Source organism: Apaloderma vittatum, unplaced genomic scaffold, assembly GCF_000703405.1.
Source record: "Apaloderma vittatum isolate BGI_N311 unplaced genomic scaffold, ASM70340v1 scaffold3963, whole genome shotgun sequence".
In the NCBI taxonomy this organism is placed as follows: Eukaryota; Metazoa; Chordata; class Aves; order Trogoniformes; family Trogonidae; genus Apaloderma; species Apaloderma vittatum.
In genome coordinates this window covers 96,608-110,644 of record NW_009707376.1, presented here as the reverse complement: position 1 = coordinate 110,644, position 14,037 = coordinate 96,608, and the positions used below count along the sequence as shown (strand labels likewise).

Sequence of the window (14,037 nt, the reverse complement as noted above, 5' to 3'; positions counted from 1 at the left end):
AACAGCCTTTGCGTCGCCTTTCCTTGTGCGTGAATCAGTGCAATATTCGTGCCGTGGTAGGTGTTTATTCATGGCCATTTGATGAAATGGGTAGAACTTCTCCAAGGAAGAGAGCTTCAGGCTCTCTGGCTGCCTCCTGTGTGTTTTCCAGTCTGTTTTCCAGATTCTTGTAACCTGGCTTCTCAAAGTGTGTTCAAAGTCTGTTTCCGTAGCTCTTCCAAGGGGAGTAGAGGAAACCAAAACCTGAGAACTCAACAGAGAGCAGTTTCAGTTTGACAGAAAGTGTATTTGTGGCAAGAGCTTCACCCAACTGGATCTTTTAAAAGCGAAAGTAAATGAAAGTCTGGTAGTGAGATATGCGGAAAAAAAACATTGTTTAGGTATACTGAAATTTATTTTAAGCACTTATGGTAATATTGTGGGTACCGTAAGTTAATATACTTCTTGCAGTTGGGGAATTGTAGAAGAACAGCCTGAAATGATCCATCAGTGCTTCTGTTAATTATTCCTTTCACACAACTGCAGATAAAAAAGCAGTGAGGTTTTAATTTTGTAATTACCAGAAGACTAATAATCCTTGGCCAAAGGCCATGAAGATCTCTTAAGTATGAGATAATGTAATTGCTTTATTCCTGTGCCATTATTTGTGCTCCATTTTTAAAACGTGGTCATCTGTCTTATGAGGAAATGATACTCTGTTACCTCAAATGAAACGTGCTATGAATGGCAAAAGGATGCAAACTAAAATTCACAGCCCTTTTGTTTGATTTTTTCTAGTTACTATTGTAACAGGAGGAGGTTAGAGAAGCGGCAACTGTGTATATTTGGTTAGTATGTTCAGTTATGCATTACAATTCATCTCAGGAGCCAACACTTAGCCTGTGAGTTATGGCTCTTCACATGAGTGCAGGACACAGGAGTTAAGAGAAAATGACTGTAAAACTCAGCAGGCTTAACAGAGGGATTCAGAGAAACATGTAGCCCATGAAGCCACATCCAGCTCACTTTATTTGTATTAGCAGGAATCGTTTGAGTTTTGTAAGACATCTCCAGATTTTTAATCTCTAGTAATAAATCTAAATAATGAGCTCATTACTAGTGAGCTGTAAGAAAATGTCAAATTTTACATTCAAAATATCAGAGTGTGGTTTAACAAGGTGGCTAGGGATGAATGAACACTTTGCCACAGTTGAAATGCATCTCCCTTCCTTCACCTGCTGCTGTTTGTTTGAACATGTTCAGACACTCGTCTGGTCTCACTTCAGATGAGTGGTGGAAAAAAAGTAATTTTTTTTGTTCTGGGTTTTTCTGGGTCGTTTTTTTTTTCTTTTCTGGTTAGCAAATTCCAACAGTTTACCTTCCAATTAGGAGAGTGCCAAAACCTGCAAAAAGTCTGGGCAACGGGGAGGGAGCAGGGAAGAAAGGTGGAAGACTTAAGAAGGAATGGGAATTGCCTTTTCAGCAAGGCAGAGTGCTCATTTGGTTCAACCACAGTGTAAAACCATGCCCTAAATTGATGCTTTGTAGGCAGGAATCACTGCAGTTGCACTTCTGTGTATTTTCAACAGGGGGAGGCAAGCAGAGCTGTGGGGATGGGCAGGGCATGCTTTCTCCTCATGCAGTGCCACTCCTGTCAGCTCCTGGCGTCTTCAATTTGATTTCCCCCTGGTTTTCAAATCCAACACATGCAGTATACCTGTATGAGCAGGCCTGTAAAAAGCCGTAAAGAGGAATTATATTGTTAATTGTGAGAGAATCGAGATTTAAGAATTATCTTCAGCTGTCTGACTTGAAGTAAATAAAGTGAACTTTCTGCTGGTTTTTTGTCTATAGTCTGGGAAGAATCTGTATGAGTCATTGTGCCTGTTTGTTTGTTTAATGTATGGGATGCTCTCAGAAAGTTAATAGAAATTGGTATTTAAAGCGAACAACAGTGGGAGGGTATACTGTAGCCTTTCTCATCTAAAGCTTCTCTGTGTTTCAGTGGTAAAATTCATCTCGTTTGGAAAAATAAATGTTTCTGAGCAAAATATTAAAATAGCTTGTTATGGGGTCCCAAGGGAATCAGCACGTAAATGAACTGTGTTCCTGGGAGCCCAGCTCCCCGTGCAGCTTTTGCTGCAAGGAGGCAGTGACTGTTGGCTGAGACCTGAGACTCGGCCACTGGAGACAAGTCTTCCTCCTTTGGAGGACAGGAGCATGAATGGAACTGCTGCCGTCATGGGGTATGATGGCAGGGTGCTAGAATGTAAATGTTTGTTTTAAACTGACATATTCTGTTTGTGTGAAAATTTCTAGATGTTACTTTTCCTCCAAAGAAATTTGTGTTAGGAGAGATCTCAAGTGCTAGATCTGGAGTAGCACAGCTTGGAGGGTGCACTGGTGGAGCCAGAACCCAGGTATTTGTAGTATGTCTCGCTGGGCATGCTTGTGCAGGTGGGCTGCTCTCTCTCTATGTTTTGGTGGGGGAAGCCCCATCCTTGGAAGTTTTTAAGGCCAGGCTGGATGGGGCTCTGAGCAGCCTGATCTAGTGGGGAATGTCCCTGCCCATGGCAGGGGGGTCGGAATTCGATGATCTTTAAGGTCTCTTCCAACCCTGACAATTCTGTGATTCATATAATCTGCTTTCTGAGAATAAAGTTTGTTTTGGTCAGGGCTTCTTGAAAAAGAAAATCTATTAACAGCTGTTCAAAGTGTGATCTTTTTGGCTTAAGAAGCCAGGGCTGCCCTATTTGCTGGTTCAATCAAAAACATGGATTGGTCAGAAACCTCCAGTGCCCCGTACTGTAACTTTCTTTAGCAAAGAGTGAAAAGTACCTCTTGCCTCCAATGAGCTTCGGTTCTGCTAAACTAAGTGGCAAATGTTCTTCCTAGTACCTTTTCTCCTAGGCCTCACAACAACATAAAACTTCAATAGTCAATGTATATTATTTTCTTCGTAACATGAAAAATGTTCAGCCTTAATATATGCCTCTGCAGTTTTCTACTGGACTTTGTGTCCAGCAGTGGTAACAGCGAGTGCCTGTGCTGCATGCCATCTGAGAATGCGTCGGAAGAAAAATGAACAGGAAAACTCCCTCTGTTAGGAGAAGGAAAAAAATAATGAAGAAGAAAAAAAAACAGTATCTGTTACATTCCAAAATCAGTCATAATAATGGAAGTTCACATCAGATAAATTGCCAGAGTCAGAATGGACAAACATCTGGTTTATTCATCCTTAGCTGTACTAACAAAAAATATGATATCCTGTTAGAGAAATCACTGATCATCCTAGTTTATCTTGGCGCTTGTGCACCTTGGTATTTTTCACTTAAACAAGAATGTATCAGTACTTTACAGCTAGCATGCCTCCAGCTCCAGGTTCACAGTTCATGTGCTTCTGTGACTTTCAACTCATCTTTTCCTGGGTTTACCAGCAGACAGCTGCACCAGAACAGATATGTTTACATGTGGGGAGTAAATGGCAGCTTGCAGCTCTGAGTTTCCATTTCCTTTTACATTGTTCAGGAATCCAGGCTCACAATTTGTGTCCTAAAGCTTTGCCTCATGTGTATGCATCTGACTTGGCCCTTTATAGTACAAATGTTTTATTTTGACATTTATTTGTTGAGAGAAAGGGCTGACTAGGTAGAAGCTAATTCCACTAGAAGTTAGCCTCAGTTTACATGAAGTTTAATTGTGGGTGAAAATCTTATAAAAATTCTGAACATCACTTTCTGTAAGGCTTTCAAGCAGTATGTAAATAATGAGCCTAATGTGGAACCACTTTATGCGGCTATTTTATGGTAGACGTATTTTTAGGCGGAGAAAAATTACATTTTGTATTAAGCGTGGTGATGAAATTTGACTAGATGTTTAAACCGTAACACTGTCTATTCAAGCTATTGTCATGTGTAGGTGATAAAATATTCCCAGATGTGCTTGGCAAGGCAGTAATTCCATGAAGTGGTTATAGTAATTATAAACAAGAAACAAGACAATCAGCGTGATTTGTTCATTTGCCTGAACCCTGAAGTGGAATCAGAGACTTTAGTGAAGAGTATCGATTGTTCTGACTTTACACCACCTGACAAAATTCTAATCATTGCTATTGCCTAATTCCACATTTTTGAGCTTTTCCTTCTCCTTTTGTACCTAACCTAGATATTTTGAGTTCTTCCTCTGAACAAACACTACAGTTTATTGATTATTTTGGAAACTGAACTGAATGAAGTAGATGCTATGTAAATGATCTGTAAAAAGACCTACAGAAATTATGTGTTGTGTTTTGCCTACTGTTATTTTGAAATAAGATTGCCCAGTTACCTGATGTGTTAGAATGACCTTTTGGTCACCCTCACAGGGATCTTTTATGAGAAGAAATTACTTTAACTTATTAGAGCATTTGGGTGCAGTTTACTTCTGATATATATGTGTATGTTAATTGCAGAATTTGACCTATGGCCCACTATTAAAAGTAGCGTCAAGGTAGTACACTGCTGATACATGAAATTTTAATTTTTAATCTTCTAGAAATGTTCTTCATGATACTTGGGCTATTAGGGGGCCGGTCAGCTCAGTGGGTTGAGTGCGGTGCTGACAGCAATGACAACACCGAGGTCGCGGGTTCGATTCCCACTCGGTCCCCATGTGTTGCCTGGTCTAGTCGAGAGGTGGCATCCCTGCCCGTGACAGGGAGGTTGGGTTAAGTGATCTCTAAGGTCCCTTCCAACCTAGGCCATTCTATGATTTTATGAATGGAGTGTTTGTGGAGTTAGGTTTTGCACTTTATATGACCATGCAGCGATGCAGTCCAGAGAGTTGTACTCACTGAAAATGACACCTAGAACATAACCTTTTAGTATTTGTCTGTATCATTGTCCTGTCATATCAGTACAAGAAGGAGACCTGGAACTCAAAGTAAGGCCTGGGATTGTAAAATCCCTGATTTGCCTCAGTATATGTTGCCATGGGGTTATGTTTGCAGACTGGAAGTGCAAATACCTGTATGTTTCCTATGAGCTCACTGAAGGCAAATTGTTAACCTCTTTACTTTCCTTGTGACTGCCGGGTTTGTGGCTGGGAAATCAAAGCAAGCAGTTAACATCATGCTGGCATCATCATGTCTATGACAAACCCCCCCTGCCTGCAGGGCAGCAGCCCGGGTAGCAGTGATTTACGGAGCTGGGAAGCGGGCGCTTGGCAGGGCACAGGATGAAGAGGAGCTGAAGCTGGGTAAAGACTCCGTGCAGGCGGGTAGTAGTGGTTGCATCATAAATTTCCTTCACTTAAGGTATGGCAGACCACATCTGCGGAGACAGATGTTTGTTCATCGAAAATCTTTGTCAATTCACTTGTGATCTATGATTTACTTCTGTTAGCAACCCAGATATCAGAAATGATAGCCAAAATAAATGAACCTATGTATTACTTTAAATTTCCGTTGTTACATTTAAAGTGCTTAGCTGTTTTATCTCACAATCTTTAAATGTAAACTAGCTTGAAACTCCCCATTCATGCTCGGTATTTGTTTTTCATTGGCGCTTTCATTTGAAAGCAGGAAACAATCTGAAAGTAATTGCATTAAGTGTTTCAGCACAAATATTTTAAAATATAATAGCTTGGCATATTACTCTATCTTCTCACTGTTCCTCGGAAGAAATAAAATGGAGTTGCAACTTTCATCCAGGCAGCTTTTCTACTACATCCTGTTTCCTTCCGTGGACTGGGGAAAGCACTGACATTCCTTTCCCTTTCCTCTGCTTCAAATGAAGAAATCCTTCCCCATGTTGTAGCATTGACTCCTGTGAACACCAGTGTTCTGTTAGGTGTCGAAATAGGATTTGGGCTGTTTAGGCAAATGTGCATTTTGCCCTCCATATCAGAGGAAAGCATTACAAAGAATAGAGGAATATGCACGGCTACCCAGATAAGTGCCCCTGCACAGCTTTCCTGGGCGTGTGCCCTGGCTGCTTAGACCGCCTGAAGGGTGGCCAGCACCTCCCAAGAGCTGTGAAGTGCTGTGTGAGCGGTTGCCAGCCTTACTGGAAGGCTGATACCTCTGCTTTTCTCTTACTGAAAGGTAGATTTGCAATCCCCCCTTTCTCCACGGAAAACTGACACTTGAAAAGGCTTGGCATGAAAAGGATTAACTCCCTGGAAACTCTATTTGGAAATGTTAGGAGACTGCTATGTGTAGTCACTGGCAATCTCTGTAAGAGACAAATTATTTTCCCACCCTCTCAAGTACTTGGTAGTTTATCTGTTGTTTATATTAAAGATTGATCATGGTTATGTATTTCTGACTCAGAGTTCTCATTAATCATACTGTGCCACGTAAGAGGCTGGACAAGAGGAATGGGGGTTACTGGAAAGCAGGCACGTGATCCCTGGCTGTGCTTTTAATGTGACTTACCCTGACATTAGCTTTGTTCCTGTGAATTATTGTGTTTGTGTAAACCTCTTTTTTTTTTTTCTTCATTTCCATGTTTGGCATGTCTGTTTTTCTCAGGGCTATTCAGAAAAAGATAATACAGTGATTTTGGAGAACGTTAATCATGACACTTGCCGTGTTACTATTTCAAGAGGTCCCTGCTCCCTGATGCGTTCCCATCCCTTGTTTGCTAGCTCTTGCTTCCTCCCCCAGCCCCAGCAGCCATTTCCTCCCTCTGAGCAGAGCCACACAGGCAATTGTTTCAGCCTGTGCAAAACGAAGAAGAGGTGGAAGAGGACCGGTGGGGTGAGGACAAATACATAAAGTCTGGGACTTCCTAAAGCACTTCAGCTGCCAACAGAAAGATGCTTTCTCCCACAGCAGCAGAGCAGCTCTGTGCCTCCTCCTCCTTGACCCTGCTGAAGGTTTCCAGCCCTGAAACTGTTTGATCAGCTGTTTGTGGTCCCCTCCCCTCCTAAGCGTAAGAGTCGAAACTGCTGGCAAGAGGGAGAGAAAGAATAGGGAATTTACTAGTTTTTGCAAGCTGATTGGGATTACAAGGGTATGTTCCTGGTCCTGCTTGGAGCCTGGTCCAGAAGCCTCTGCAGCGAGCTAGTTTCCCACCCTAACTTGTCTGGCTGAAAGTCCCTTCACATCTTCCAGAAGCACGTATTGAAACAACTCTTCAGTGTGTTCTGATGGGAAATGGTTACATCAGTAAATTTTTGACCAACAGGAGATTTAGTCCTTTGAATATTTTAATTGCTGTGTGCTTGTATTTGTCTAATAAAAAGAAGTTATATGGATTTGAAGAGAGGCAGTTGTAATAATTTATATTTGACAAATCAGAGCAAATTAGCTCTGAAAAGACTGACATCATTTAATATAGATTATCTGTAGTTCCGCTAAAAATACTTTGCCAGGAATATCCTAATTCTGCACAGATTTTTCTCCTGAGTCACGTTATGTAGAATCATAGAGTCATGTTAGTGTCTCTCTTCTTTGGTACAAGATCCCATTATAGGATTCACTGTTTAGTAGTGTTTTCAACACTGAGACGTGGCTGTAGCTGCTGGTTTCTGTTTGCGATTAAACATCCTCTCCAAGAAAGCAAGAGAGGACTACAAGTTCTGCAAACCTAAGGGAATTTTGGTCCATTAGTTGTGATGGAAGCACATCTTCAGTGAAATCAAGGGGGAGAAATAATGTAGGGAAGCCTTATATCTGTAAGTACTCGCAGGGATTTTAAACAAATATAATTACACAGGAACAGCTATTTTAGAGTACTTGATGTTTTTAAAATACTTTGATTCAAATTAATTTAGATTGCTTTTCGGGTTTTTTCCCCATGTGACTAATTTTGATGACATATTGTACGTATCAAGAATAAGGGAATTTATTTCTGAGTTGGGAGTAGTTTTTTTAATCAGACTCAGTAATGTAAATAGACCTCTATTTGAAAGTTCATTCTAAACTGAGTACTGGTGTATATTTAAGTGCACTGTATGCTAAAGCAGAAATATCCCCCAGTGTTTAACTGAAAGCATGTTTTATGTGTGGTTTGGTTTTGGTTTTTTAATGTTTAACAGTAACTGAAGCTGGCTTTGGTGCTGACATTGGGATGGAGAAATTCTTCAACATCAAATGCAGAGCCTCTGGCTTGGTTCCCAGTGTGGTTGTGCTTGTTGCTACAGTGAGGGCTTTGAAGATGCATGGAGGTGGGCCAAATGTAAGTTTTTGCACCTTTCTTGGAAAGTGAAATTGTTGCTAATATTTGAAATAAGTAAAATACCTTGATTTAAGAAATATTGGGGATAGTCTGTGGGGAATAATTTAGATATCCTTCCTGAGTTACCTCATTATGTAGATGTTACCTCCAAAGGTAATGCAGGAGTAGAAAGGTGCAAATGAAAGAAGAGAGATGAAAGAACTCTGAAGTACTAAATCTTGCTGGTGGAACAAAGTTTGTTTGCATGAAAAAAAAAAAAAGCTAGGATGTGTATATATTCTTTTCCCTGCCTTTTGAAATAGCATTTGTAAGTGCACTGAAGTAGTCGTAGGCTGGGAAAGTCGGAATGAGAAAAGTTCATTTTGCAGTATGTGAGTGGAAGTAGGGAACATCATTAGTGAAGGTTTTGGAATTTTTTTTACTGCAGTAATGGGAACTCCTCCTGTCCTTTGAAATGTTCAGGTTAATTCACTCAGGGATGCTGAGGTAACTGAAAAATTTTGCAAGCCACTAAGAGACTTGTACAGATTACTAATTTTAGAAGTAGTCCTCAAGTCATACAGTCAGATCAGACTCTGCTAGCCAAGCAGACCAATGCTTAACTCCCAGAAACACTTCCATCTATCCAGCAGCATCCCAGAGAGTGGGTGCCAGGGAAACAGTCTCACTGGGTGAAAATACCAGAGCTGTTTCCAGTCACAAAATTTGGGAATGCACGATCTCCCTTACAGCTAATCATCTCTTAGAGCTAACACTGACCTGCCTGTGTTCAGTCTTTCAGGTTGACATAACTGTATAACTCCTGTCATTTAAATCCACTTCTCATATAAGTTTTCTTTATTTTTAATGTTATTCCTTTGTGCCTATCAAGGCAGGTGTTTTGTCATGTGCGTTATCATTCAAAACCTGCCTGGACGTGTTGCCGTGTGGCCCACTCTACGTGATCCTGCTTTGGTGGAGAGTTGGACTAGATGATTTTTCGAGGTCTCTGCCAACTCCTAACATTCTGTGATTCTGTATGATTCTGTGATGTCTTAATAAATGTCTCTATTTATGTCTAATCTGTGTCTTTAGAAGTATAAATCTTTCATTTGTTTACATAATGCATCATAGAGACATATAGAGTACCAGATACTTTCACTGGGAGGTTAACTATAAAACGGATCAAGACCAGTTCTTGAAACAAAAGTGGTTAAGTCCAGTGCCTGGGCTCGATGTATGTGGTCCTTGGAGACTCAGTGTAGTACACTGCTGATATATTCTTCGTCTGTGCTTTTCAGCAAAGCAGATTACTTATATTCTGTTCCTTACCTTCTCTCTAATAAATGTTTTATAACTAGTTGCTGCTTGTATCTTGCTACAAAAGGAAGCTGCAGTCGAGCTGTGATGTTGCCCACAATGTATGTGCTGACTGGCAGTATAGAAAATAAGCAAAAATGTGCTTCTGACCATTTAGGATTATGACAAGTGTCAGTCTATTATTACTTTGATTGTTTACCATTCCAGGTAACTGCTGGTGCCCCCTTGAAGAAAGAATACACAGAAGAGGTAAGAGGAGCTAATATAAAACTTTAGAAGTTTTTGTTTGAAGGGACAAAATAATGTGGTGTGTGGAGAATCAGAACTTATTCCTCTGGCTGCATATCATGCAGTTTCAGGTGCCTTGGGTTTGACAAAAGCGTTCTCTAATGTGACGTTCAGTGACCATCTTTAACGGGCATTTCCAACAAGTAAAGCCATCTCATCTTCCCCCAGCCACTTGGTGTTATCCTTCTTGTGTGTGCTGTGTGTGTCACTGCATGCCAGATTGCACTGACGAACTGAGCAAGATGAAGAATACCTTTCTTCAGAAGTTCTTCCAGGACCACTAGATTTTCAGACTTACCAAGTCTTCCAGTCCATCCTACAGGCATTTTTGCAAGAGCAGAGTGGTGCAGGGCTCAAAGACACTCCCTGAAAGTAATGATAGCTTAATGTATTCATTGAACAACAGGTTAAATCTGTTTGTGCTTCACATCTAGTGTTGGATGCCACTTTTCAAACAAGAGTGGATTCTACATGTTGGTTTCAATTGTCTCTTCACTGCAGACAAATTCCGGTCTTTTGGTTTTCTCAGGCTAAGTATATGTGTGTTGTTGCAGTTAAGACAAGGCCTACAGACTGTGAGGTAAAAGAGTAAATAACAAAATCCAGCAATGTGCTTTTGCCTGGGATATATGTGTATATATGTATGTATGTAACCTATCTATTATGGCAAACTCCACTCCACTGCTGTAGTGTGTTTATAAACTTTGCAAACAAGAGACTAACAGCCCTGTCACAGCTGTGACAGGCAACCACTGATCAGCTGCACTGTCGTCTTGTGTGCCAGAAGAGAGCAATGCATTCATGTACAAATTCTGGACACTGCTTAGTTACTTAAATATGTCTGTTGCTTATTAATTGCAATAAGAATTAGTAAGTGCCGAAATATTTTTGTCTGGAAGCATTTTAGTTGCCTGCAACTGTCATGAACAGCACTGTTTATGTTCAGTTTAATTTACACAAAATTCTTTAGCTGGAGAAGACTTGATGTATCTTACCATTTACATTATTTCTTTTTTAATTGCACAGAACCTCCAACTGGTAGCTGATGGCTGCTGTAATCTACAGAAACAGATTCAAATTACTCAGCTCTTTGGAGTTCCTGTTGTGGTTGCTCTAAATGTCTTCAAGTAAGTCTGTTTTTTTATTACTCTTGTGAGTAAAGCCACAGTTCAAATTTCACACTTTTCTTGGGTTTTATATTAATCAATTGTGACATGAAGGAAAGAAGCTATTAAGTAATTTGTTTTCTTCACATTGAATATCTTTAGCTTGTTCTTAAGGTTTTAAAATCACCAAAAAAGTGTATACTGTTATGAAACTATTAATCTTCCATGTTAATTAGCTATAACAATTAAAAAAATTGTTCTTGAAACACGTAAATATATATGCTATCTATGAATGCATTATGTACAGGCACAATTTCTGTATAGACTTGCTTTAAAACTGCTGATGGTAGAATAAGACTAAGTATGTGGAGGTTATAAAAGAGAGCTAATTAAACAAAATAATGAGACAGAACTGTTTGGTTGGCAGAACTGACTCTCCTGCTGAGGTGGATCTGATATGTAAGATTGCAAAGCAATCTGGAGCATTTGATGCTGTACCCTGCAATCACTGGTCAGCTGGTGGTAGAGGAGCAGTAGAATTAGCTCAAGCTGTGGAAAAGGCAGCCAATCAGAAAAACAGTTTCAAATATCTCTACAGCTTGGAGGTAAGTTTGGGGTTTTTTTTAATGAATGCACGCTGCGTCACTGTTGGTTTTAAAACAAGAACATTGCAACAAAGCTATCTAACATACTTGGAAAGATGCTTGGCTTGGAGAGAACGAACAATCTGTGGCCTGGCTAATCAGAGGAACAGGATACTTGCTGGTAGTGCTTCTTATTTAGTGCATTGAATGATGTTTCTGATACTTTCTTGTTTAACATAAAAGCACGTCTGTAGATGCAACATTCACAAATTATTGTGGGAGACTTCTCCACGTGATATTTGTCCCGACAGTCAGCTAAAATGGAATGTAGTTATTGTCTCACAGCCACCAAGCATTCCCTTTCTGTATGAGGAGGTTGTTAGATGTAGCATGTGCACATTCATGTTACGCGTCTGCCCAGCCAGACAGGTCAATGCAGAGAAAAAACGCTGCCTTTCCCAGAACCTGCAGCCTTCAGACCAACATGAACAGCACAGGTGGCCTGGTCCTGTTCCTTCTCTCCTGCTGACTGGGACTAAAGTCTGCTTGTACAGCATGGCACACACGATACATGGGGCACTGCTGCTCTTGGCCGTAGATCCTTAGTCTCTGCAGGAGCAGCCTCCAGTGCTCCTGTTCTGCTCCCGTTGCTGGCACCAAGGTCCACAAGCTGATGGCTCACTTCAGCTGCTGGTACTCAAACCTCTCCTACTGCTCTCTAGTGTTCATACATACACATCTAGAGCAGAGAGCACACACACAGAAAAGTAGTCACAATCAGATTTAGTGAGAACAGAAGACAGGCTGTGGGCCTCAAGTCTAGAGCTCAGTCAGACAAGCTACTGACCAGACATGCTTACTGAACCAGCCCTTCTTCCCCTTTTCTTTCTATTTTTTTCCACACTTATTCCTCTTCAATCCACCTTGGTTACTCCCTTTCACCATGTTTGGACCTTCCACTAAACATAACCTAACAGTCTTTATACATTCCCACAATCCTCTTCAAAAATCCCATCATAACTTTTACACAGTGCCAAAATGCTCTTCATCCTCGCCCTCTTTCATCTGCAGAGTTTTCTGATGGAAGAGTTTCCCTATTGACTCATCTTGGTGCATTTCACACCAAGGACAATGTTCTCATTCCTCCCCTTGAATCGCCTTAGGAAATAAGCAATTCAGTGTGTTCTAATTTTTACTGATGAGGTTTTTCCACTGATTACATTACTAGGGCTTCTCCATCTATCATTGTTTCTCTGATCTTTGCTTGGGCTTTATCTTTTAATTTGCTTAGCTGTTAGTCAGATAACCTAACAAAGGATAATGTCATCCAAATTTCAATCCTATGTCTGCCAGAGATGGTGACTCTTTTTCCATGTCTTGGAGACTTTGTTAGTGCAGTTGTCTGCAAGGTAACATCACAGCATCATGAGCTGTCAAGAGGAGCAGCTTGCAGGGAAGGGCTCTTTGGGCCCCTGAAAACACTATGCCGGAAGAACATTTGGAGGAATGTTTCTGATTCTATGATGCTATGACATATCACCAAGTAGGTTGATATATGATTTCTCAGGACCTTCCTGGCTATCCAGATGTGGGTGGATTAAAATTTGGGCAGCAAAATAGACTTCTCTGGCACCAAGAAAGCCCTTGTCAAATTTCAGATCCTGTGCCCTAGTTGACAGTGCTACTTAAGTTTATTTAGAAAATATTTGAATGCTATCTTTTAACAGCAGAACCTCAGTTTCATTCTTTTAAATGGCTGAATGTTCCAGTTTTGATTCTTCTCCACAGAAAAAAGTCCAGCCTGAGGTAGATTGTCTTTCACTCTCTCTCCTCCCTGATACGCACGCCATATCTGTTGCACCCATTTTATTTCTTCTTTCCACATCCCCCACTGTTTTCCCAAATGTCAGTATCCAGACAACTTCTATTAATATTGACCACTGCCTTCACAGAATAAATGGAAATACCTCTGGAGTATAAGTGCTGCAGCATCTATTCAAAACTTTTTGCCCATGGAATATTTTTATAGCCAAAAAAATGGATAATGTGTTTGTGTTTCTGAGTTGATCTCTAGTGAGATGCTCTGGAAACAGAGAATATCATTTTACGACTTTTGCGTAATAAAATAAAAAAAAAAGTCTTTCAGAAATAGATGTAATAGTTTTCTCCATAGGACACTTGTGCAACAGGGGTAGCACATTAGCATTTGAAGACTCCCATATTTAAGCTTTAATGTAATATATTCTGTGTAGCTTACAATCTTGTGGTATGAATGAAATGGAAAGGAATGGTAGGGACTCTGCCCCTATGAAAGAAGAAAATGAAATTGATTTCTACTTTAATGTCTTTCCCAGATACATCTTTTCTGTGCTGTGTTGCATAACTAGCATGATCTTAAGCACAAAGGGAATGAATCACATCTTTACATTAACTTAATATCCTGTAATTTAACATATTATAAGCCTTAAAAATATGTTGAAGGGATTTTATAAAAACATATAAAGATTTTAAAATACTGTAAAAAAGTAAATTCACGCCAACAAAAACAGTGAGGTGTAAAGTTCAGGCTTCTGTTTGATTCTTATTGTGCAAAGAATGGGAACCAAAGTGGTTGGATGT

General features: G+C 40.2%; 1 protein-coding gene across 1 annotated transcript in view; it reads left to right on the top strand.

The window, feature by feature from the left end:
• Nucleotides 1–2,220: 2,220 nt before the first annotated feature.
• LOC104271479 (monofunctional C1-tetrahydrofolate synthase, mitochondrial-like) overlaps nt 2,221–14,037 on the top strand; it is a 65,798-nt gene continuing 53,981 nt past the window's right edge. The window contains exons 1-6 of the mRNA XM_009866160.1: nt 2,221–2,225; nt 5,132–5,235; nt 8,002–8,141; nt 9,648–9,689; nt 10,755–10,855; nt 11,262–11,439. Of these exons, the coding sequence (XP_009864462.1) occupies nt 2,221–2,225; nt 5,132–5,235; nt 8,002–8,141; nt 9,648–9,689; nt 10,755–10,855; nt 11,262–11,439 (570 nt within the window). The remainder of the gene's footprint in view (nt 2,226–5,131; nt 5,236–8,001; nt 8,142–9,647; nt 9,690–10,754; nt 10,856–11,261; nt 11,440–14,037) is intronic.